Genomic DNA, 26,615 nt, shown 5'->3' with positions numbered 1-26,615 from the left:
TCTTCCGAAGGACTTTTCAGTTTGCCTTGAAATTTAAGAAACTTCTTAATCTAAGGTTGAACTACCACTGGTGTAAAAATAAAAGTTATAGCAAAAGTAGAAAAAAAGCTCAATTTTTGCAATCGCAAATTTAACCGCTAAAAATCGTGAATTGTTCAACGAAAAATACAATCAAATATAGCGCTTTTGATTCTCTAAAACAAGCGAAAACAATTTCCATAATTATATTTGACTATCAAAAGTTACAGGCATTCTTGTTTCCACTGCCAATTATATCTGGACAGACTTTAGTTATGAGGACTTACTAGCAGATTGTAATGTAGAGAGTATTCATGCACGCAATCTAAAACTTCTGTCCGGTGAAGTTTTCAAGTCAATCCAGCACATCGGACCTAGCATTATGCATGATATTTTCAATACAGGACAATCTGCTTATACCCTCCGTTCTGGTCATACGTTAGCTTTACCATTATATGAAAAATATGATAGTGCTGTAAATACTTTCGATTTCAGAGCAGTCTCTACCTGGAACAAATTACCATCCAATATTAAGAACCTAGATTCACTAAAATCTTTTATGGCTGCTCTGAAATCAGTTTCTCGTATATGCACCTGTAAAGGTTGCATTTAGAAATATGATTCACTCTACTTTTAATGTGTTTTTAAACTTAATTAATTAATATTCTGTTATTTTTTTTATTTTTTTTCACTAAGTTGGATTTAATTAGACTTTACATTCATTTGTAACATCTAGATTTTTAGTACCCAACTCTAAATAAAGAATAAATAAAACATAAAATATGATATGGCTTTTAAGGGTATTTGAAGCGAACCTTTCTTCCTGTATAGAGCTGAAGTATTGACCGTCCGTGGAAGACCTAGCCACCTTCTAACCTTGGCATTGCATTTCTGCTCCATGATGTTTTTCCCTGCTTGCTGCTGTTTCATACATCATGAGTGGCCACGCAACTCTGGGAATTGAAGCGTCTAATTTTGTACTTTCCCGGGAGTTTAGTCTCGTTAATGGCTTTAACACCTTTCCACCAGATGGCTTTATTTTTGGACCTACCTGGAGGTCCTATAAATTAACCTTTGTCCGTCCGTCCGCCCGTCCGTCCGTCCATCCGTCCGTCTGTTACCAGCTTTTCTCGAGATTGGCTCATTAGTTTTTTCTGATTTTTGGCACAAATATGCAAAATGGCAATGCCCAAAATGTGATGGAGCCCAATTTTCGAAAAAAATTCATTTCCGGCCAAAAATGCCGGAAATATGCGGGAAAAAAAAAAAAAAAAAAAAAAAAAAAAAAAAAAAAAAAAAAACCGGTTTGCGGGTGTTTTTGGGCATTTTTTTCTCAAGTTATTCATCACTAGTTTTTTCTGATTTTTTGCACAAGGATGCGTATTAACAATGCCCAAAACTTTGCCGAGTCCGATTTTTGAGAAAAAATCTCTTCCGGCCGAAAATACCTTATAAATACCGGAATATGGCCGGAGAAACTGTGTTTTGCTCTCTGTTTTTTCTGCATTTTCTCGAGATTTTTTATCATTAGTTTTTTTCTGATTTTTTTTCTCAAAGATGCGTATTATTATTAACAATGCCCAAAACATGGCCGAGTCCGATTTTTTTAGAAAAAAAAAATTTTTCCGGTGGAAAATGCCTGAAATATGCCTGAAATCGCCGTTTTTCTAGATTTTCATTGGACTTTTTCCCTTTTTTTTAAAAAATTGGTTGTTGGTTGTTTTTTTCATTCAAAAAACATTATTAATAGCAATGCCCGCCACCAAGCATGTTTCAATTTTCAATAAAATTGATTTTTTGAGGCCAGAAACTATTTTAAAAGTCGCCGGAACAACCTATTTTCATTCACGGAAAGATAGTATTAATTTCTATTTCTTGAATTTCTCGAGCTGTACTTTATATTTTTTTATGAAATTTTGCACACTGATGCAATATGACAATACCTAAAATGTGACGGAGCCTGATTTTCGGAAAACATTTTTTCTGGCCGAAAATGCCGGAAATATGCCGGAAAAAACCGGGTTTTTTTGGACATTTTCTCGAATTTTCAATTTTTCATTTTACTTTTTCTGATTTTTGCAGAAAGATGCGTATTTGCAATGCTCAAAACAGGACCTAGTTCGATTTTTTGAGAAAAAAATTTTTTCGGCCGAAAATGCCGGAAATCGCCGTTTTTGCAGATTTTCATTGGACTTTTTCCTAACATTTCCTTGTTTTTCCCACCATCAAGCATGATTCGATTGTCAATAAAACTGATTTCTGCAACCGGAACTTTCTACATCTTTTTTTCCCTTCTCCCCCTTCCCTCTCTCCCCCTTCCCTCGTCCCCTTCCCTCTCCCCATCCCTCTCCCCATCAACAATCAATGATGTAATTTAACGCGTTATGGCTTTTCGCTAAACATTATATTTCCTAACGGATTGTTTCCGTTTTTCTCCTTATTGCTATCTAACTTTCATCATCAGGTAGGTCCATTCAGCATCTAGCTTGTTTATTTTTTATTTTATAGCAATATATTTCCAAGTCTATTGAGCTCTATGAAACAGAACTGATTTTACAAGAAAAGCGTTCAAAACATATCTGGTGAGAGAAATTTGAAGCTCCTGCTAAGCAAGCCAACGATGGAGTTAGCTTTCTTGATTGAATATATGGGCTTCAAAGGTCAGGTCACTATCGATTATCACTCCTAGATCTTTTTCTTGGTCAACATGTTCTAGAACAGATCCTCCTACGGTATAGGGATGGGCATATTTGATGTTCCAAAATTTAACCAGTGCTAAAACATGAGACTTGTTCTGATGAAATTCTAAAAGCCAGTCCTTTGACCAATTTTCCATGGCATCAATGTCTTCCTGTAGCCTGAGGGCATCTTTGGCGTTGTTTATTTCTTCGACCAGTTTTTTATCGTAAACAAACAGGAACATTTTTGCTTTCGTAGCCTCTGGTAAATCATTGATGTATAAAACACAAAGTAGTGAACCAAGTACACCACCTTTTGGAACTCCACTCATAACTTTACATCTTCTCGACAATGTTCGGTTTACCTTTACATATTGATAACGGTCAATTAGAAAAGACTATATCCAGTTGAGCTCCGATCCTCTGACTCCATAAACATTCAGGTTTTTCAGCAGTCTGTGGTGTGGTACGGTGTCAAAGGCCTTCGCGAAGTCAAAATAAATCACGTCAACCACTTTATTGTTTGAGATCGAATCCGCACATTTATCAAGATATGTAAGTAATTTTTTTACCGTTGATCTCTTTGGCATGAACCCATGTTGTTTACTAGATAATAGTTTTTCATCTACCAGATGTTTCATGATTTGGTTACCATGAAAAGCACAGGTCGAAATCATATATCGACGCTGTGCCGACCAATCCAGATTCTATTCAGTGCACAATCAACGCAGAGAAAAGTAACCATGACGACCATCCAAGACCTTGGATGAGCTTCAAAGTTGATACTTTTATTCCCGTTGTTGAAAACACAACTCAAAAATATCATTAATGCTTTTTAAAAAGAGCCAGTGATAGAGAATCATAACACAGTATGTCTATTATTTCGATTCAATTAAAATAGCATCTCCACAATTAATAGTTTAGTAACTACTTAATTGAATAGGAGTGGTTAGCCAATAAACAAATGCCAAAACTTAATACACTAGTTTCCCCTATCGTTCACCCACTTCTGGGCTATCCGTTCTGCTTACAGCGTCTTTTCCAGGAGTAAAAAATAGAAAGTTAAAACATTACTAAAAGAGAAAAGAAAAACAGAAAAAAAGCTGAAAAGAAATTACTGTAATTAGGTAGAAACAGTGTAATCACGACCGTAATCAAAAGTAATAATTTGATAAAAGGGTGCCGTTAGTTTATGAATGAAATCAACAGAACTAGCAATACTTTATAAAATATTGTCAAAAAGAGAACACAAAAAGTGATACCAGAACGTAAAGAAAGAAAGCTATTTTGTGTTCAAAATTCTGTTTTTAAAAGAGTCAATGTTATCAAAAAACCTTTACTCTTTTGACTTCATGCGAGCCACAACATTGCAATTAATGTCAGCAAAAACAAAGTCTACAGGACAATCTCCACCAAAAATGAATTATTTTGCTTTGTCGTCTGATCTCGTTGACGTCAGATGAAGAATTGCTTGGGATCTGCACACTTCTTCCTTTATCATTAAGGTTTCTTTTGCACCAGTGGCCTTACTTTTTCCTGGTTGCTCTTTTATGGAGGTATTATGGAGGGCATTACCTCTCCTAATATTTGGAATTTACGTTGTAGTTGACGTCCTTTAGAGAAATTGAGGCTGCGTGTTTCTTTTTGCTTTAAACTTCATTCTAGACTATGTTATCAGTCCATCCAGTTTGCCAAGGACCTTTTGCATCGCACTGTTCACGAGTTAGCAGGGTCACGTCGTGCATAAACGCCTTTTTTGGTGCTTGGACTTTAGCTGTCTCCTCTCTCCTCAGGACGATCTTATGGTGCTTGGACTTTAGCTGTTTTTTCAGTACGATCTTGGTGCTTGGACTTTAGCTGTCTTCTCAGTACGATCTTGGCTTGGTGGCTTGGGACTTGTTAGCCGCTGGTCTCTTTCAGTACGATCTTGGTGCTTGGACACTGTACGATCTTGGTTGCTTGGACTTTAGCTGTCTTCTCAGTACGATCTTGGTGCTTGGACTTTAGCTGTCTCTTCAGTACGATCTTGGTGCTTGGACTTCAGCTGTCTTCTCAGTACGATCTTGGTGCTTGGACTTTAGCTGTCTCTTCAGTACGATCTTGGTGCTTGGACTTTAGCTGTCTTCTCAGTACGATCTTGGTGCTTGGACTTTAGCTTGGTCTTCTTCAGACGATCTTGTGCTTTTGGACTTAGCTGTCTTCTCATTACGTCTTGGACTTTAGTACGATTCTTGGTGCTTGGACTTTAGCTGTCTTCAGTACGATCTTGGTGCTTGGACTTTGTCTCTTTCAGTACGATCTTGGTGCTTGGACTTTAGCTGTCTTCTCAGTACGATCTTGGTGCTTGGACTTTAGCTGTCTCTTCAGTACGATCTTGGTGCTTTGGACTTCCAGCTGGTCTTCTTCAGGTACATCTTGGTGCTTGGACTTTAGCTGTCTCTTCAGTACGATCTTGGTGCTTGGACTTTAGCTGTCTTCTCAGTACGATCTTGGTGCTTGGACTTTAGCTGTCTTCTCACTACATAATGTTTTCAATTCTATTTCAGACTGATTCTGTTCCATCTGAGTGCCAGTGGTGGGGAATCAATAACTATCGGGTGCTTATTGATTTTGAACTACAAAGTAATCGTGCAATTGACGGTGTAGCTACAGAATATATCGATTATAGTGATAGGGTATGGAAACTCAATATATGCAAATACAAAACGTGTTATGTTAAAAAGATGACAATATTATCTAAAATTAGTCCTTCGGTTAACGACAGTACAATCATTGGTATCTCAACATCTCAAGGATGCTCGAAAGATGCGAAATTCCAAACACTGCTTGATGACACAGATAAAGTTACAGAAATAACTTCATTTAAGACAACTAAAGGTGATAAATTCACTTTTGACTCAACCGTACCATTGACAATAAAATTATCAGATGCGTCAGACATTCTCAAATCAGAATCAGAGATCACAGTTCCTTTTGAGAAATCTTTTGGAAACGCCTGGGACTGGCATTCTTCGGCTGAAAGAGAAACAACAACCTCTACTGGAAAATCCCTTGAATACAATGGTAAGTTAGAAAGTTTAATGACCGAAGCGGAGCTAATAGCTATTAGCCTATATCATAGGATTCGTGTTTTTAGTATATGATAATTTTCTACATCACAAACAGTAATCAAATTTGTCGAGCATTCGAATAATGAATTAAAAGTTTTACAAAGGCAACAACGATAGAAAAGAGTTCATGAATTCCCAAGTCAATTAAATGATAGAATGATGATTTTTCAGCGTCTTTCTCGAAGGAAAATCTGTACAGATTTGTGCATTTTTCGCTTTAAATTGAATTGAAAATAACATTTGTTAAATGCACAAATCCTATGCAATAGACTAATATATTCAAAAGTACAGGGTGTCCCGAAAAACAGTATCGAGTTATCGAACATGTAAAAGGTTGTTGTGTGTCTTTAACAAAATGTATGAAAATATATACCAACACGACAATTATTTTTATAGCCTGGATATCCAAGCTCAAAATTTTAGAAAAAACAAAATTTACCTCAACATACAAAGTTCTAAAATTATAGAGCTTGGTCTCCCTAGAGAAAGAAAGTGCAAACCCATGTTTCCTAGTCAACCCAGGGCAGCAAAACAGAAATTAATAAAAAGCTGTCTTACAAGATCTAAAACTATTTAAAACATCCAAAGATTACACCAAAGTCCATAAAAAAGTTTGCATGCATCATGACCAACCATGTTTTCTTGGAAAATGAACTTGCCTCTGTTTTCTTCTTTTTCATGTTTTCATGTAACAGAAAGCCCTATCTTCACTAGCAACTAGAGGACTATCCTATTTTTGCTTTAGAATTGCTCAACGCCGTGTAGATTGGCCCTTACGGTTTTAGCGAAGTGAGCGCAAGCAAGCAGACTGCATTCTCTTAAAGAGAATGCAAATCGCTCTAGACCAGGCTGTAAACCAGAACATAAAATATAAAAAACTAGACTGTGAAATAGTTTACAGCCTGGATATCCAGGCTATTGTTTTTACAACAGTCATTATCATTAAATGAATTGACTTTCTTTACAATTTTTATGACGTAAAAGTTATTCATCGTGCCGTAGCAACTGGGGGGCAAGGGGGCTATGCCCCCCCCCCAATATTTTTTTTAAAAATGGTTATTTTGTAAAATGCAAAGTTTTTCTCTTTTAATTTGTCATAATTGTCTTTTAAGTGCATGTTTTGAGTGCATTTTCAAGCAATCTAGAGCTCAAACTTTCAAAATTCCCCCCCTCGGGCCAAACCGGCCGGTCACCCCCAATATGAAAATGCTTCCTACGGCACTGATTCATAAAAGATCTCTTGACAATTACTATGACATAGAAAGTAAGAAACTTTGATAAACATTGCAAATTTAGTGGAACACACACAAGAACTTTCTTTCTATAGATGTGGTACGATTCGATACTTTTCTTCGGGACACCCTGTAGAGCAATTTGCCAACTTCTCCATGGATGGCTTCATTTTCCTTTTCTCCTTTTTTTCAAAGAAAAACATCCTTTAAACAAGATAACATTTTGATATGACCTGGCTAGAGATTGAACCATTGAGTATAAAGCCCCGGAGAGGCTAGAGTAGAAACTTTTGGAGGGGAAATGAAGCTACTTAATTTCCCATCCAGAACGCCTGCGCGTGGTTTTTACACAAACGCTGGAAAGTAAAAACTATCGCTAGATTTCAAAAAATACAGTACTTAAAAAACAAAGGAAACGCTAGATACAATCTTTTAATTCAGTGCGTTATAGACTCGTTCTGGATGGGAAATAAGTGCACTTCACTTTTTCTTACCAGGGAAAGGTTAGAAATCCTAATCTAACCCTTCGGGCTTTAAACTCAATTGGTGAACCCACAAACTTGCGCACCGTAGTTGACAAAAGTACAGTCTATATATTAACCCTATTCGGCCTAGGGGGACTCTTTCTGTTCGGAGGTCAAACTATTGGTAATAGCTCCTGAAATAATAGAGCTTTTGCCGTGAAATTTACTGTAAATTCCTAACTTTTATTTAACTTCAAAATAAAAGAAAATTTGACACCTAAAAATTTTCACACCTTGAGCAAGATGACATTTCTGACTGTAAGGTGTCACAAAAGTTGACACTTTTCGAATACAAATTTATTTTTAATGTCAATTATATCGTTTAAACCGTAATTTGTTGAATATTTATGATAAAATAAGCATTTTAAACTCAGGCAACTTTTTTCTAAAGCTTTTGTTAGAATACAATAGCTATTTATAAGAACAAATGAAATTTTCGGTTTTCGCTCACTTTGGGCATGATGAGTGACGTCATCAAAAACTTTTTCGTCAAAAGTTACCTTACGTGACAAGGAACTTGTGTGCCAAATTTCATCCGAAAAGACTCACTAGATCAAAAGTTAAGGGGTGGTACAGGAAAAGCCCCCCTAGTTCTGAACCGCCCCTAAAAGATACTATTTTCTATACAGGAACATTGGAGCTGGATGGGTTAAAATTAACCTTCTTCTCAAATATAATTTTTGCGTTTGAAGAATTCTTATTCAGATGCTCTTTAAAACTTTCTGTTTACAATAGCGGCTCTCTAGATCACTTTCAAAAATTTTCAAAACATCTTTATATATTCTACTTTGTCCTGGTTTGAACTCTTCTCCTTTCGAAGTATTGCATTCTTTTGAACCAGCAAGCCAACTGTGGCATGCGTAAATTTATTTTTTTTATTCAAGGGTATGGCAATAGGGTCTTTTAAACTTTCACTTTGAAATTGTCTCTCTAATCGACATATTAATACGCTAAAACGTGTGTGTTTACAACGTTCTGTAAAAAGTTTTCGAAATTCTAACAAAGCTCTACAAAGTCTCTCTTCACGGCGTTGAACCATTGTCTTTTTGCACCTCATGCAGTTTTCCTACCACTAGACTAACTTTGAGACGTCAAGATACTATTTTCTATACAGGAACATTGGAGCTGGATGGGTTAAAATCAACCTTCTTCCCAAATATAATTTTTGCTCTCGAAGAATTCTCATTCAGATGCTCTTTAAAACCTTCTGTTTACAATAGCAGCTCCCTATCACTTTCAAAACATTTCAAAGACTTTCAAAGTCACTCTCGAATGTCCAGTCACGATGGCTATCCACGATGGCTAAAATAATCCAAAATATAATTCTTCTAAGCCATTTACTTAATTGTGGTTAAAAATTGCAATGCATTGTTATCTTTTTTCTCCTTTCTTTCTAGCAGCTATCATTCTTCCTTTAGAGTTTTTTTTATATGTATAGTGCTTCGCTGGATTGGGACACGCAGCGTGCGACACTGCGCATACGGCTAGTATCTGTTATTTCAGCCGTTAATTTTAATGCATTAATTTTGCTAGCCTGAGAAAAATTCAAGATTCGCTCCTAAGCTTTTAATTTTAATTTTATTTATTGTACTGTTATATATTACCTTATATACATAAATGAGCAAACAAACAATGTACTTATTCGTTTTAATTTTAAGGTCCTGGTGGTGGTCTGCTTATGGCGTATATCAAACATACTAAATTTGTTAATTCGGATATCGACGTTGAATATGAAATCCATTGCAATGATGGTTCAGAATTAACAGAACAAGGGAAAATATCACTGGAGATTGAACGATATAGTCAGCCGTTTTATGTTCAAAAGCATGAAAAATTTAACTCGGTAAATGATTGCACAGAAGAAAGCTATCAATGTATCCATAGCCTAAATGGAAAGAAAGGAGCAACACCCAACCAAATTAGTAAAGAATTTCACGAGTGTTTCGTTCCTAAACGATGTGAAGCTAAAAAGATGAAAATGCTGTACGCAACTAATCCTTATCTTGATAAAGCTAAGATCGTCGGTATATCAACATCTCAAGGATGTTCCAAAGATGCAAGATTTGAAACACGTCTTGATAACACGGATAAAGTTACTGAAACGACATCATTTGTTACCGAAAAATCACCTAATTTTGATTTCGGATCATCCCTAAATATTGAATTTCAAAGCTCAACCTTACATTTTGGGGACGGCGGACAAATCAATGTACCTTTCAAATCATCTTTTGAAAAATCTTGGGATTGGTATTCTTCAAAGACTAAAGAAACAACCAGCTCTGCCGGGCAATCACTACAATACACAGGTACGTTTAACGACTAATGTATTTAAAATTGATTAAGTTACTCTAGTAACTTTCGTTCCTAAAAAACGTCTTCACCTCGTAATTGATTTTTGAATCTTTTTTGGACCCCTCCCCCATTCGTTTCAAAACCCCTTCCCCGTTTATTTATCAAAAACTGAATTTTTATCTAAATACCCTGGCTTTCATATATAATCAACTTATTTCGGGTTTTTTGGGGTATAATTTCCAACCACTTCAGTAATTAGCCCCCCGTTTATATATTTTGAAAAAAAATTCGGTTTTTCGAACCCCCTTCCCCACTATTTGGGACTTTACATAGAGTAAGTAACAATGTTTGATTCGTCTAAGGTGTAAGTTCGAATCCCCGCTCCTTCCAGTTTTTTGTTCTGTTCAAAAAAAACCGAGCCTATTGGATCTTAAGGATAATTAATTATTTCACATTGATGAAATTATATTGAGAATAGGGTGTATGCACACTGAAATGTTTTGCTGATAGAAGGAGGAAAGTCTAGAAAAGAATTTATTTACTACTGCTTGCTGATGTACGTTGAAGCAATGAACTTAAGTTATCTAATTTTTCGAAATACAACGAATCGTTAATGGTGTTTGCTTGAAGTTTGCTTGAGATACGATCACGTGATCGTTCAAAGTTAGATAATAAGAGACAAAGGAGAAGATCGTACACTTCTTTGTTCCCATAATTCAAGCAACTTTCAAGCAACAGTGTGAATAAACTCCCAGTGATGTACTTCATATACTGTGAATAGCACAGCTCAAAATCATATATTGACGCTGTGCCGACGAATCGCCATTCTATTCAGCGCGCAATCAACGAAGACAAAAGTAACCATGACGACCATCCAAGATCTTGGATGAAGTTCAAAGTTGATATTTTTATTCCCGTCGTTGAAAACACAACTTAAAAAGTCATCAATGCTTTGTAAAAAGAGTCAGTGATAGAGAATCATAACATAAAGTCTGTCTATTATTTCGATTCAATTAAAGCGACATCTCCATAATTAAAAGTTTAGTAATTACTGTTATACATTTGGGGATCATGTAAAAGATTTCTTCCGAAATAAACTCATTTCAATTACACTTGGAGGTTTCTGGGGAATTCGTAAATAGTTAACTGCATACTGATACAGTCTGCTAGACATTAATATGGTAATATTTGCTCTTCATCTTTGATTTTTTCTACAGTGATTAGATTGACACATGCGCGATAAAATTTCTATTATTGGTCTTCAGAGGTTAATATATTCTTTGAAAACTTAACCTCTGATACTCAGGGTATACTTCATAGGCTCTGATACTTGCAGTGGGCTTTTTATGTAAAGTGAATTACTTTTCAGTTATATATTCTTACAGAGTAAACAATTTTCACCTTGGTTTTCTTATAAGCACTATTCTTATAAAAATAAGCGTGTAAATGGAAATGGCTAGAGTTAGGTTAAGTTATACAGATGGAAATTTAGTGTAGTATTAGCACACCCCTGTGTCACAGCCCATGTGAGACCACCTACCCACGGGAGGAATTCATTCGTCTAATATTTCGTCCCCGGTAGGAAGAATACCCTACAATTTAAGCTTCACTGGGAAATTGACTCCCTTTTCATCCCCATTTGAGATTCAATAGAAAGAAATTCTACTCCAAAACTATCCGCACTGATCTTTTTATTTACCTAGAGACAATAAAATTTCTATTTCCATCGTGGAAAGAAGCTCCACCGGAGCTGTGAGACAGGGGCACCATAGCATATAAGTTTATTTGTTAAAGATTTTAACGTCAATTTTATTGAAGGTCCTGGCGCTTCTATGATCATTGCATATGTACATCACTACAAATTCGATTATCCGAGTGTTACTGTCGAGTTTGAAGTTCAATGTGAAAATGGCTCATCTTTTACTGAACGTGGAAGAGCAAAATCATTAAAAATTGAGCGGTTCAGTAAAACATTGTTAATACAAAAAGAAAGAGGTTTTGGATCAATCAATCAATGTAACATTGAGAGCCACCAGTGCCTTCAGAATGTCCAAAGAAAAATGCAGTCTAAGCCAACAGAAGTAAATACAGCATTTGATCAATGTTTTAAAAAGACTAATCATGGTGACGATGATGATGACGATGATGTTAACTTTTATTGCCAAGCACGGAGGATGAAGATCTTACAAAAGGCTTTACCTTACGTAGAATCAGTAAAAATCGTCGGAATAGCTTCCTCACAAGGCTGCTCCAGAGATGCTATATTCCAAACAACGCTTGAACAAACGAACACTGTCACTGAAACCTCTGCATTTGTAACAAAGAAAAATTCAAAGTTCAATTATGGTTCTTCATTGGTAGTAGAGCTTCCAAACTCGTCAAATCGTTTTGGTGATTCAACAGAGATTCTATCAGTTGAATTAGAGAACAATACACCGAATGTTTGGAATTGGGCAACCGCTAAAATTAAAGAAACTTCAATTTCATCTGCTCAATCATTGAAATATAAAGGTATTAATTGTTACTGAATATTAAGTGGGGAAATTACATTTCCACTCTCTGTTCAAATTCATTCGATTTTGAGTAGCTAAGTTCCCTCGGTCATGTTTTTTCTTGTCTGGAAAATGGCGGCGAATTTCACTTTACAGAAAGAACATAAAGGAGGAACTTTTTATACTTAAGTGTTATTAGCTATGAGTAAATAGAATAGAATCTCATTTTGATGATAAAAAATCGATAGAAGGACAGTGACAGTGACCTCCACAGTTAAGCTTTCTTTTAACATGTGAGAACAGAGTTTGCAATGTTTATCAAAGTTTCTCTCTGTGTCATATTAATTGTCATGAGACATCTTTTATGAATAACTTTTACAAAAAACAATTCTCAATGACTTTAACGTCATGAAAATTGTAAAGAAAGTTAATTCTTTTTAATCATTATGACTGTTGTAATTGTAAAAATAATTATTGTGTTGGTATATGTTTTCTTACGGTTTGTTAAACACACGCAACAACCTTCTACTCAGAATCATGTTGGAACTCGATACTTTTTTTCGGGACACCCTGTACTTATAACGCTACTTTAATTTATTTTGAGCTGGCTCTCCTTTTATTGAATCTTTTGTGACGTTTCTTACTCTTGTTTTCCTTGAAGGTGTGCTGAATAGAATAAATTCATATGATGTGATACTCAAGGTAGTATATATGATAAGCAGTAAATTTAGTCAGTTTAAGAAAGACTTGATTTTTAATGTATAAAAGGGTTCATATTGGTTGGTATTCATTTGAAACCGTTATGGGGACGTACCGCTGGTGAAAGTCCCTTTCTTAGGCTGCAAAATCTGATATGGTCTTAAAATCACTTGAGAGATACATATATATATAGGCTGATTTCAATGTTAATAACCATTCAGGGTGGATTTTAGGAAAAAGTCAGGTCTGATTCCGTTACTCAAGAACCCGAAAAACGTCACCTTCCGGTAATTTTTCGGACCCACCCAGTATTTTTAGGAACCAGTTTATTTACTTTTGAAAATATTCTCCGCTCTCAAAGCTGAATCGGTCCAAAGAGCCTGGTTTTAGTATACAATTATCTTATTTTTGTGTTTTTAGAGGCACAATTTCTGACCCCCTCCCTGGCAATTAGGTTTGTTTCCGCTTATTATATTTTGAAAAAATTGTGGACCCCTATTATTTGGACCCCCTATTCGGGACCTTAGAGTGTGTGAAATTTGTCGATCAGGATCCAGGGTCCAAATTTCGTATGTCACCACCTAACCTTAATCTCAAATCATATGGTTCTATTACTGCTGATTGTGATTTTTTAAAACATCAAAGGGACGATATCAAGGTTAGTCTTCCCACTTTGTGTCTATGTCATTTTCTAGCTGGTTCACAAAGACTTTACAAAGTATTGTTTGATATTTATTTAATCTTTAGTATATTGAATTGGAATTATGACAGTATGTAACCTTAAGACATCGTCAATACAACTCCAAATAATGCAGATGAGATGGACTTTTTATAAGATATTTTAATAATTGGTCATTTTCTAGCTCGTTTACAAAGACTTGACAATAACCTGCACAAAGCAGGTCTAAATATTAATTAATGTTTGATATATTGAATTGAAAGTTTGACAGTTTGTAACTTATAACACCGGTCAACACAACATCTATCTAACGTGCATAAACGTCCAAATAATGTTGTTTGTAGACCGTGATTTTAAGTGTTAACCTTTCCAGCGCGCAACTTTTTAAATTTTCACGCTGTCAGCGCGCAACATTTTTTCAGAAAATAGACATGTTCAGGTATTTGGTCATAACTCAAGAACTAGGAATCTTTAGAAAAAAAGTAAGGTATCCCTGAAAAGCTACTTAAATTCTACAACTTTTAGACCAAGTACCAATCCAAATAAAATATTCCAACAAAAATGGTAGCATCACGTAAACCACAGTTTTTTTTCACGTTTTGCGGTAATGTCACTTTTTTTGCATTTTTCACTTCTAGAGCAAAAAAAAGTGGGGGGAAGTTAATTAAAAAATCTGTCTTTGGCTATTTATCAATCTATACATCATTTTGAAGTAATATACCAAAAATCAGCATCCAGAAAAATCTGTATGTGTCACACCAGCCTCCCAAATATCGGTCACTTTTGCCAAAAATCACGATTTTCGGCTAAAAAAATCCAATATATACAATTTTGAAGTATTTTGATGATAATGTGTTTCCAGAAGCAGCTACAACATCAAAAATGGTGTAAAAGTATTCCCCAACTATCTAAACAACACTTTCAGTCAGTATTCTTAGCTCCTGAAGCTTTTGAAGGGTATCGGCTACCGTGAAACTAGATGGCATAGTCGGCGGCAGTTACAAAGTTTCCAAAAACCGTAAGCCTTTTGAGGCAAACTCATTGCTATCAAATCTGGTCTCTTTTGCCCATAAGGAATGCTAAATGTCATCATAATAATTCCATGTGGCTGTTATGTGGTTCTTGCCATCATTTTGATCCATATAAGCTGTAATCAGGACATCGTTATGAGCCAAGAATTTCGGGGATCGATCGACCGTTGCTGGTGGAGCGGGAAGAAGTAGTGCAATTCAACATAAATCCAGGCTTTTCAAATTCTTTGGTGCTCCTTTGAAATAAATGAGGTGTAGAAAACACTTTTGCATTGAATTTGTCCACTTTCCATGCTCCAACCTGAATAAAAAGTAAAAAGTACTGTAAGTTTGGGTCGGACTCGACTCCGATGGTTTGTCGAGAAAAGTGGTCAAAATGACAAATAAATGGAATTTTTATGCTAAAAACAAAACACAAAATATAAGATATACTTACTGGATGTTTTGCCATTATAAAAACAATGTTTCCATGAAGAAAAGTGGCCTAAACCAGTCAAAAAATCCAAGAACTTTAGCAGTAAGTTTGAAAAACCCATTTCTTGGTCGCCATCTTGATTCAGTGTTTTTCTCTATCTTTTCTCCGAAATCTGCTGCCTCACCACGTGATCAAAACATTACATCACCATATATCAAAAGAAAGCTTAGAATCTCTACTTTCCGTTTCTCTTTACTTCTACGGCTAGCAAAGAAGCCAATGGGAGAAATATAGCTTAGAAGATCACTATGTCAAAAAGACGTGTATACACGTCTGCCGGAACGTATGCTCGACGTGTATACACGTCCGCCGGGCTGAAAAGGTTAAGCATTTATGTGCTAACGGGTTTTTCTAAACTCTATTCGTACTGGAGAGGGGGCGTTTCTTTTCGGTGGGGAAACCAATGCTATTGCCTCCTAAAATAATAATCGTTGGACAGAAAAGTTTTTGTTTTTTCCCAACTTTTATTTCGTTTCGAAGTAAAAGAAATCTTGAACATGATACCATTTCTGACAGTAAGGTGTCATAAAAATGACAAAAATGTCAAATATATCGCTCAAACCGTCAAACCCCAAATTTTTTCTAAAGTCTCTTTGGGAGAACAAAGGGAATTTTCGAGCTTTGCTCACTTTAGGCATGATGCAGGATAGTTCATCAAAAAGATTTTTCGTCTAAAGTTACCTTACTGTATGTGACCAAGATCATATGTGCCAAATAACATTCAAACAGACAAAACAGATCAAAAGTTAAAAAGCTGGTACAGAAAATCCCCCATAGTTTTGAACCTTCCCTAAAAGCCTATTATTAATAGGGTTAAGTGGGCTTTTCCTAGAGATAAAACCTAAGCAATAAATATTTCTGTCTATTTTAAAGGTCCTGGGGCAGCACTGGTCATGGGGTACGTTCAGTACTATAAATTTGACAATCCAAATGTTGATGTTGAATACTATGTGGAGTGCAATGATGGTTCGAAATTCACAGAGCGTGGTACAGTCAAACTAGAAGCTGAGAGATTCAGCCAAACACATTTCGTTCAAAAACATGGTGTATTTGATTACCCAGAAGATTGTAACGAAGAGAGTTATGAGTGTATTCGAGCAATCAATGGAAATAAAGTACTGGAGCCAGCCGAAATTACAAAACAGTTCGAAAACTGTTTCAATCTTAATCCAAGAGACGGCCCGTCCTATCGTTATTCGTATGCAGCCGGAGTTCACCATCAAAAAAAAGCTTTGATCATAATGGTTTTACTCATCATTGCAGTAATGGCGTTAATCCATTAAAAAACTATCTTTTCAACAGCACACTCAAGCTTCGAATACACCGAAGGTGAAAAAGATTCGGAAAGTTTCACTTTGAAATTAAAATTTTTTATTACTTGAACCACGCACAATTTAAAAGTTTAGCATTCCAAGTTTAATAATCTAGCCTCTTGGACAAAAAAATGACTTATTTAGTAAAATGACTTATTATAAATCATGTAGAGTAATTTATTTTAACTGTTAATTATGAGACCTTTAACTCCTTTAGCACTGTGGGAAACTGAAATCTAAGAAAGCCGTGGCTTCTTCAATTTTAAAACCGTCATCTTCAAAGGCAGTTTTCTCACCTTTAACTAAAGGTAATTAGGTCATGTCTTTTAGTTCGTTTGAAAACTCTTTTCAAGATCTGTCTTTAAGTGTGTCCTCAATCAAATCAGAAGAGTTTAAATAAGTACGCACCTTTCTGGAATATGATATTGTTTTTGAGCCAGTAACAGTCTTAAAGAATTTTCCTAGTGGTAAAAATCAAGCGTTTCCGAGGTTGATTGGCTCATCCCTTTTCCACGACGCTCAAAGATATTTCTTGGCCCGATGCATTTAAAGACTAAAATAACCGAACCGAAAGGCTTTATTTCTAATGTATTTAATTGTTTGATGTATTTATTTAAGTTTGATCTTTTATTTAGTAATTTTCATAATTATTTTCATAATTCTCGACGCTGCTTCTAATTTTTGATTCTTTGAAATGTTTTTCCCTATATTTTGTAATTTTATTACTTTGATTTGTAATTGTCTTAATTATTGTAAAGATTGCATATCCTTAAAGATTTTGTTTTAATTGATTGAAACAGGATACTTTCATAAAGGACACATCTGTACATGTCAAAGAAACATGCACTGCTCAAAGCAATTTCTATCTTTCACCGTGCAAGGAGGTTATTGTTGTAAGATCAAAGAGCTTTGGCAGTACCAGTAATTTTTACCAGTAATTATACATCGCACAGTAATTAGAGAAGGCCTTTTAATCGAACCTTTACCGTAGTCATTGTTTTTTTAATAAGAACATCCAAAATTTTTGAAGCCTTTGGATATTATTAACTTTTTGAGTTTTAAGCCTAAAGATGTTAAGAATTAGTGAATAAGGTGGTCTATTTATGCCCTTGGGCACGGCCACCACAAACAAAAAGATAAGAAATAACAAGGTGTGACCACTACTTAATGGAGCCAGATGTGAGTTGTTCAACCCAAATGATGGTTCATCAGCCAGAGTCTAGACCTCTGCCTTGTTCAATCGGGAAGACGTTATAATACTCTCAAGTGTGGTTGTGTCGCGAACGACCCACTTGTTATGTCTGGAATAAAAGCGAAGAAACGAACTCTAACATTTACAACTCAAAATGCCAGAAGCTTAAAACAGAACGAAAAAATTAATGAACTGATTACTTCTATGAGAGAAAGAAATATTTTTGCTACAAGAGACTTGGAGAACTGGTTTCTCCAAACTTGAGCTAAATGGTTATTATTTTCTTGGCACTGGCCTTGATTCGAAACGTTCCCGCCGCGGAGAACGAGGTGTCGGGTTCATGTTTAGCCCACTTGCTACTAATGCTTGGAAAGCAGCTGGTTACGAAATGTGTAATGACTTTGGTGCGAGAGTAATAGCTATTCGTTTACTTTTAAAGGACGAATCTAATAATGACGTTGGAGTTTACCTAGTAACTGCATACGCACCTGTCGGAAACGCCAAACAACGTTTGTATGGGATGATTTTCTAGAGCACCTCGAACTCTGTATCAAACAAAAACGCAAAAATGATGTTTTAATACTCGGATGCGACACAAACTCCAGTATGTGCACTGTACTAAATAACATGGACTCAAACACGATCTCTATCGGTAAATTTGTTCTTCCCCATCGGAATCGTTCAGGTATACGTTTCAATTTATTTCTTGAAATAAACGGACTGATTGCATTGATTACATACCTCAGAAAGAAGAAGTATGCAACTTGGTCACATCCAAGGTCGAAACTACCACACCAAATAGACCATATTATTTCTCAGAAAAGTGACTTTAAAAGATTTACCGATGCTTTCTTGACTAAGCCCCTCATTGACAGTGATCATTGTGCTGTCAAAGGCAAGATTCGACTCTTCTCTCTTTACAAAAAGAAAATTTGTACTCCGCGACTAAAGATGCTCCGTCTCAATACTGACGCCCTTAATAACCCCCAAATTCGAAACAGTTTCTGTGCAAGTACTTTTGCTTCTTTTCAAAACGAAAGCGACGGAATAGCTACAATCATTTGGAGTGTGCGATCTCCAAAGCAGCCAACACAGATTTGCTGAAGAAAGCCTGCAACCAACCAGGATGGTTCTTGTCGAACGCCCACGAGATGACAAGATTGATAGACACCAGAAACTGTGCAATTTCTTCCCAAATAAATCGACCTACAAGATCCACTACGAAACGTTTGAAGAGCTGTTGTAAAGCTCTGAAATCCACCATTAACCGTGCCGAAAATGAATGGATTAAGAATATATGCCAAGGCATTCATGATAAAGATGCCTCCAATCGAGGAACCAAAATTTGTTGGGACAAAGTAAAAACACTTCAAAAGGGACCCAAACAGCCACAGGAAAAAATGATGAAAAAAGTTGACGGATCTAAATGCTCAACTTCCGCTGAAAACGCTGAAGTTTTCAGGACCCATTTTGAAAAACTCTATGGTCGTACCCCAGTATTTGATGAAACTGTTATCGATTTGCTTGAGCAGAAAGCCACGCTTACCGACGTCTGTCATACCCCCTCTGACGAGGAGATTCGCAAAGCCACAAATCACTTGAAAAATAATTCTCCAGGTTTTACCTACGACAACGCTACCTTCTCCATCCTGAAAAACATTCTTGTTGACTTTTGGAAAAATGAATCACCTCCTAAAAATGGGAGACTGGTCTGCTGAAAATATTACCGAAGAAAGGAGATCTTTCCAATCCTGGTAATTACAGAGGTATGATGTTGCTTGAGACTGTGTACAAGATTTCTGCTAAAATTATTCACTCGCGTCTTCAACCAATAATGGATAGCCTCGACCATGAGGCCCAGTGTGGATTTCGTTCTGGAAGAGGCTGTTGCGACGCAGTCTTTGCCGTCAAGCTCGCACTCAAAAATAGGAGAGAACATAGCAAGGAAACATGGGTTTTGTTTTTAGACCTGGTGAAAGCTTTTGACAGAGTGCCTAGAGACTTACTATGTCGTATCCTTGATCGTTTTGGAGTTCTGTTCAAACTCGTTTCTATCCTAAAATCTCTTCACAATAACATTAATGTCAAATTTACAGTTAACGACATAACCCATAACCTGAACTGTGTAATAGGTGTCAAACAAGGTGATATTCTCGGTCCCGTTCTGTTCACCTTTTTCATTGCCGCCGTAATGATCATCTGGAGAAGAAGCGTTGACCGTCCGTTATGTGTTTTCCGTACCAAAAATGACTTTGTTCTGACAGGGAGAAAACCTACCACCAAAGGGGATGATTTCCTGTTCGACGATTCTGAATATGCTGACGATACAGCAGTATTATTCGAATCCAGAGATGATGTTGAAACCTTCTGTCCGTTGCTCATAAAGCATTTTAAGAGGTTCGGAAGTCGGCGATGTACGAAACCCAAACAAGCCTTCGAAAACTGAATCTTTTGATAACACAAATATTGAGCCCATCCGCCTAGATAACAACTGTTTCTTACCGATCGTCGATCAGTTCTGCTACCTTGGCACAATACTCTCGAGGAACTGTACTGATGAAGCGGATGTAAATAATAGAATACGTAAGGCTAGTAACGCATTCGGAGCTTTACGTAAGAGTGTCCTGTCCAACTCACACATATCTCTATCCGTCAAAAGTTCTGTTTACGAAGGGCTTATCTTACCAATCCTCTTATACGGATCTGAATCGTGGTGTCTAACTGAAAAGCTGTTTAACCCTCTACGCGTATTCCACCGACGATGTGTTCGATCGATGTGTGGTGTTACGATGAAACATGTTTTCGAGTTTCGTTTAACTAATGATGAGTTATTGAATAAGTTAAATCTTTTATCGATTGATATTTATGTTTACAAACGGCAGCTCCGATGGCTTGGTCACGTTACACGTATGAAATATGATCGTTTACCTCGTAAAATGTTGTCGTCTTGGGTCTGTTCCAAAAGGCCAAAAGGAGCCCCTCAGTCCACTTATGTCGGGTATTTTCAATTTTGAAAAAGTGTGAAATTGAGAAAAGTAATTGGTTTTATTATGCCTTGGATCGAATGAAATGGAATGGATTGATTGCTAATGTATTGAGTTTATTTCTCTAGTTTTTACTTGAATTTCTTTTTCATGTCTAGCGCTATGATTTTCCTAGGACATAATTTTTATTATTTCTTAGGCAAATTCTCCTTACAGAGATGGTACATCTCTCTCTCTCTCAGATGTTTTTAACTTGTTCCTAATATCTTGGTCATCCAAGCCTTATGTTCTTATATACTTTATTCTTATAAAAAATGTAGCAAGGATGGCTATCCTAATTGACGCCTAAAATGCCGATGTTTTTAGTATATTCTTATAAAAATGAGAGCGTACAATATGTCAAATAGACATGAAGCTTTATTTTGGCATTTTGATATGCCTACGAATCACGGACACAGAGGGAGGATGAGCTATTCCAGAAAAAAACTTGTAACCCCTATGTTGAGGAGGCTTTCTTTTGGGATAGTTGAACTTTTTTTCATTCTCGTTTTTTAGACCTACCTAGATCTTCAACCTCGTTATATGGACCACACTCTATATTTTCAATCTCATTTTACTGATTTTACTTTTCCACCTAATTTTGCTAATCACCCTAGATTTTTATACTCGAAAAACCAGACCCCGCTGGATTTTTTATTTTCTAGACCAACCTGGACGTCAAAACTCCTCAAGATGGGGGTTAAAGACTATTTCTGTAATAGCCCAATCCTTCCATAGTACCAAATGCAAAGATTGAAAGAACACTCACTTTTTGACCATACCAACTTTTACATCTCAAATGTCATTTCCCTATTTGAAAATTTGGCTGGGAAATATTCCCTGATGACGGCTACTGACTGTAATTTCATCTCAGTTTGAAATTCAAGGGAAAGAAATTACACTTTTAAACCAACCCCACTGGAATTTTGGAGCTAGAAACAATAAAATTTCTATCCTTATTGAAATTTTTATACCTAGAAGTTTTTATCCCAAAATGTAGGAAGAATTTCCACCGGGGTTGTGAGACAGGGGTTTGGTAAACCACTCGAAAAATCTTGTACCCTTTCTCAGTGAATGCCAAAATAATCTGAAAAAAGTCTTGTACACTTTTTTCCAAATGATTTACCCTCCTCGTTTAATTCCTTCATACTACCCCTTGCATGGTCAGTTCTTACCCATTATATAATTTTTCATAGTTTGGAAAAAGATATTCATTATATAGTTACATAATATTACTTAGAACAAATATTCATAGTTTATAAAAATAATCAAAAATTTAATTGGTTTAACCTTTATTTGTTCGTCGTTGTCGGAGTGTCCGAGACATAACTTGGGCACAATACTTCTACAGGTAATTGCTCATTTTCTGTCAATATATCCAAGGCAAAATATAATCACATGGACCAAAAACAGCAAACACTTCTTGGTCATACATTGTTTATTCATAAGGAATGTTCGTAATTTGGGAAAAAGCACAAAAAACTACTTGGTCACGCGATTTTAATTATTAGGAATGTCCAACATTTGGACAAAAAACACAAAACACTACTTGGTTACGCTTTTTTACTCATCAGGAATAGCTATCTTTCACACCAAAAACACTAAGCACTACTTGCTCACGCCTTTTTGCTCATTAGGAATGTTCTTAAATTTGACCGAAACTACTAAACACTACTTGGTCACGCCTTTGTACTCATTGGGAATGTCCTTAATTTGGACCAAAAACACAAAACACTACTTGGTCACGCCTTTTCACTAATCAGGAATGCTAATATTGTGGACCAAGAACACCAAACACTATTTAGTCACGCCTTTTTACTCATCAGGAATGTCAGTAATTTGGACCAAAAACACATAACACTACTTGGTCAAGCCTTTTTACTCGTCAGGATGTCAGTATTTTGGACCAAAAACACCAAAAACTACTTGGTCACGCCTTTTTATTAATCAGGAATGTCAGTAATTTGGACCAAAAACACCAAACACTACTTGGTCACGCCTTTTTACTCATCAGGAATGTCAGTAGTGGACCAAAAACACCAAACACTACTTGTCACGTCCGGAACTTTGGCACATTTTACTCATCAGGAATGTCAGTAATTTGGACCAAAAGCACCAAAACTACTTGGTCACGCTTTTTACTCATAGGACTGTCTAGTTTTACTACTGGTCAAGTCTCAAAATGGTCATATTTGGACCAAAAACACCAAAAACTTGGTCAAGTTTTTTTTTCACTCATCAGGAAATGCCATATTGTGGGCCAATTTTGTCAGGCTTTTTACTCATCAGGAATGTTAATTTACGCAACCACGTACGGTCATTTTTTTCATGTCAGGAATATCAGTAATTTGGACCAAAAACCCATAACACTACAAACTCGTCAGGACTTTTGGACCACACCTTATGGTCACGCCTTTTCAGTTTGTTATTGGTACTACTATGGTCACCGCTTTTTTACTCATGTCAGGTGTCAGTAGTTTGGACCAAAAACACCAAAACACTCAGGCTTTTTTACTCATCAGGAATGTCAGTAATTTACACTTCTTGGTCACGTTTATAATGTTCACAGCTCGGACCAAAGACACTAAACACTACTTGGTCACGCCTTTTTTAATTGTTAAAAATGCCAATAGTTTCGGGTCAAAACACCAATCACTATATAGTCACGCTATTTACTCAGTAAACACTTTCATACCTGTCAATCAAAACGCCATCCAATATTGATTGCGTTGAAATTTTCCTCACTTCTATCATTCGTCCTAGAATTTTATCTGATTTATGGTAAAATAATTTTACGACAGCTATAAGTTCAGGTGAAGAAGGGTTGCTGCCCTGCTCCATTATTGTACTTACGCCCGAAACGCCCAACGAGATATAAAGTAATACGTTTTTTATTTTAACGACTTTTTCTAAGAACATTACAATTTTTTGAAGCTTTAGGATGTTCTTTCTTTGGAGTTTAAAGCCTGAAAATATTATTAGAATTTTTACGGCGATCGGCAACAGGTTTGAATTAATGGGAACCCAACCGTGATGAGGATAGGAAAGAACGATCTCTCGAAAACGAAAGTGTCCCAGAACTTGTGACTTTTTTTTATTATCAAAAAACTTCTTTCTTCGACATTTTGACTTCCTATAAGGAAATAAAGACTATAAGGAAATAATATAGATTTTTGGAAGTTCCACAAGTAGATCAGTGTGAAAATTAAGTTATTTAAAATTAATTAAAAAATAAAATATCAAAAATGATTCCACCATTTTGTGAGTATTCTTGCGCCGTTTCTTAAAATCCTTATACAGTATGATTTTTATAAAGTTTTTTCTTATAAAAAACGGGTTCAGACATTTAGATCTCAGCATATTGTGCTGTATTACTTTTGCTAGACGGAATAAGGAAGCGATTATCCATTCACTTTCTTAAGTTTGTTTGTTGACACCTTTAAACAAAAGAGAGATCAACCATCAACTATTTCTTGTTTCGTTTGTTGACACCTTTGAAAAGAAGAACAAATCGGCCGTCAATATGTTTCATTTTAACAGCTGTAAACAGTCAAGAACACCTTCAAATTAGCCAATCATAGGCTGATTAGCCTATCATAGGCTATTTAGACTATTATATATAGGCTATTTAGCAGAAAATCGATACAAACCTCGATTTCTGACGAAATATAAATAGTCGCGTCTATTTTTCACTTTTACTTCATTGCCCAAAGCAAAAAGAATCTTTTTCACTTAAACTGATATAACATTCAATTTTGGAAACAGAAATATGAATAAATTTAGTATCCATCGGCTAACTAACCGATTATAGGCTAATTTTCTGATAATGAAGTTCTGCTGAATCGACAAAAAGCCCGATTTTCTTACCCTGCGCATACGCACGCATGCGCACGCATGCGCAGTACCAAAAAGTGGAATATTTCCTAAACCAAAATTGACCCAAAGTCAAAATTTGTCATGAGCATTTCTCTGACAATGAGAAACCATATATTCCTTCAATAAGACGCGACTATTTATATTTTGTCAGAAATCGAGGTTTTTATCGATTTTCGGCTAAATAGCCTATATAGAATAGTCTAAATAGCCTATGATAGGCTAATCAGCCTATGATAGACTAATTTGAAGGTGTTCTTGACTGATAAAGGTGTTACTAAACAATATAATTCAAACGGAAAAGCAGGTAGAAACTACCTCTAAATCTCAAGATCAATCATAAATATTGAGTATTTGGATTTGAGATCATCATTACAGATGATATTTTTTTTTTATGTTCCTTTGTTGCCACCGCAGGAAGCCTAAAGCTTCCGAGGATCCCAGCTGGCACACGACGTTGTTTCAACATTTATCTAACGTTCGCAACGTTCATTTAACGTTAGATTAACGTTGAAACAACGTTGTGTGCCAGCTGGGATGGCATTCATAGCTTCACGCATAAGGAAGTTGGGCAAACATCTCATAATTTTGCGCGCGTTTTTCAGATTTAGTTCCGAAATGTGTACGGTACATTCTAGCTTGCTGATTTTTGTTTTATCATCATAAAAACACTTTCCGGATTCTTTTTGATCTGATTACCCATTTTCAAAGCTCTATATGTCTTTTTTTATTACCTCAGGAGTCGAATTAAGGGAATTCCTTTTGTTGGGAATTCCTATTTAAACCAAGTAGTTATTAACCGCTCTGAGCAACGCAAATTAGAATTATTCTTCCCCAAAAACTTGCGTTTGACTATTACAGTAATGGCAGTTTAACGTAGCGTTCAAGCGTTTTTAGAGTAAACCAACCATATTATATATACCTGTAGCAAAAAGCCATTGAATAATTCCTGATCACTATGGCTCTTGACCACGTAGATGTATATTCAACTCGGCTTGGCCTCGTTGAATATTACATCACTGGGTTAATAATCCAAACCAACTTTTAACTTTAATCTGCTATATACCATTATTTTGTATCGTCAGCCGTGCAAATTATAGAATCTGATGGTTTAGAGGAGTGCGATTCATCGTAATTACAATACCACTTTTGCACTCTTCGCGGGGGACACGTTTCCCCTATCTTTTCTCAAGTCTGTGTCAGAGACTTTTTTTACATATATAAAAAACAAAGACTTCGTTTTCTTTAATATAAAAAAGAACAAAGTTGCATTTGCAATCGAATGTCAAAATTTCCCTTTTTCTAAAAAAACAGTTTCTAATGATTTTTACTGAGATTACTCGGAATGTATTGTTTGTCGTGCATTAACCAGATACAAGAGAAATCCGTAATTTGCACTGTCCTTCGACTCGTGCAAATTACTATTTTCTCCTTTGTTACTCGTGATTAATCGTTAATTGCACTCCAAACCATATGATTACTAGAACTAATAAAAAAGATGACAAAAAGAAAACAGATAAATAACTTTACCTTTTCTCTATAAGAAGATATCTATGAGATGGACCCAAATTGCTAATATTTGTAGACTAAATTTTGCTTCAGATGAGATGCCATTCTAACAGAAGTAACGGCTATCAGTAATATTTCTTTCCAAATTCAAAAATTTATTTGATCGTTCTTCTGCGGTGGCACTTTAATGAAAATTATGGCAATACAATATTTATTACAAGCTTTCGTAAGTTTGTAAAATAATTATATCAAAACAAATGATTTCAAATTTACATAAACAAAAATTCATCTAATGTAATATTTTTGTCTCTGTGATAAACTGTCGCCATTCAAAAGAATATTTCCTGGTAAAAAGATAGTTAAGATTGCCAAATTCATAGTCGTAGGTTGAATGAAGGAAGGGCTTTATAATTCAAAGGAGTCTATTAGAAGCTGGGCTCTTCAAGAAAGAATCATTCAATTAGAGCTAAAGATA

General features: G+C 35.8%; 1 protein-coding gene and 1 long non-coding RNA gene across 2 annotated transcripts; one reads left to right on the top strand and one right to left on the bottom strand.

The window, feature by feature from the left end:
* Positions 1 to 5,371: 5,371 nt before the first annotated feature.
* LOC136819497 (uncharacterized) lies at positions 5,372 to 16,794 on the top strand. Its single transcript, XM_067075727.1, has 4 exons — positions 5,372 to 5,759; positions 9,221 to 9,868; positions 11,673 to 12,365; positions 16,104 to 16,794. Exons 1-4 carry the CDS (start codon positions 5,420 to 5,422, stop codon positions 16,511 to 16,513), a joined length of 2,091 nt encoding a protein of 696 aa, XP_066931828.1. The 5' UTR covers positions 5,372 to 5,419; the 3' UTR covers positions 16,514 to 16,794.
* LOC136819495 (uncharacterized) lies at positions 14,295 to 15,551 on the bottom strand. Its single transcript, XR_010848446.1, has 2 exons — positions 15,192 to 15,551; positions 14,295 to 15,056 (listed from the first exon to the last, which is right to left on the bottom strand). It is a non-coding gene; the product is annotated as an uncharacterized lncRNA (long non-coding RNA).
* Positions 16,795 to 26,615: the final 9,821 nt, after the last annotated feature.

This window comes from Clytia hemisphaerica, unplaced genomic scaffold, assembly GCF_902728285.1.
Source record: "Clytia hemisphaerica strain Z4C2 unplaced genomic scaffold, Clytia hemisphaerica genome assembly, whole genome shotgun sequence".
Lineage (NCBI taxonomy): Eukaryota > Metazoa > Cnidaria > Hydrozoa > Leptothecata > Clytiidae > Clytia > Clytia hemisphaerica.
This window is presented reverse-complemented; position numbering and strand designations above follow the sequence as displayed.

Excerpts from the sequence above, each read along its gene's own strand:
- LOC136819497 (XM_067075727.1), top strand. The coding sequence starts at position 5,420 with ATGACAATATTATCTAAAATTAGTCCTTCGGTTAACGACAGTACAATC. Across the intron at positions 5,760-9,220 it reads AAAATCCCTTGAATACAATG|GTCCTGGTGGTGGTCTGCTT; the intron begins GTAAGTTAGAAA and ends TTTAATTTTAAG. Across the intron at positions 9,869-11,672 it reads GCAATCACTACAATACACAG|GTCCTGGCGCTTCTATGATC; the intron begins GTACGTTTAACG and ends ATTTTATTGAAG.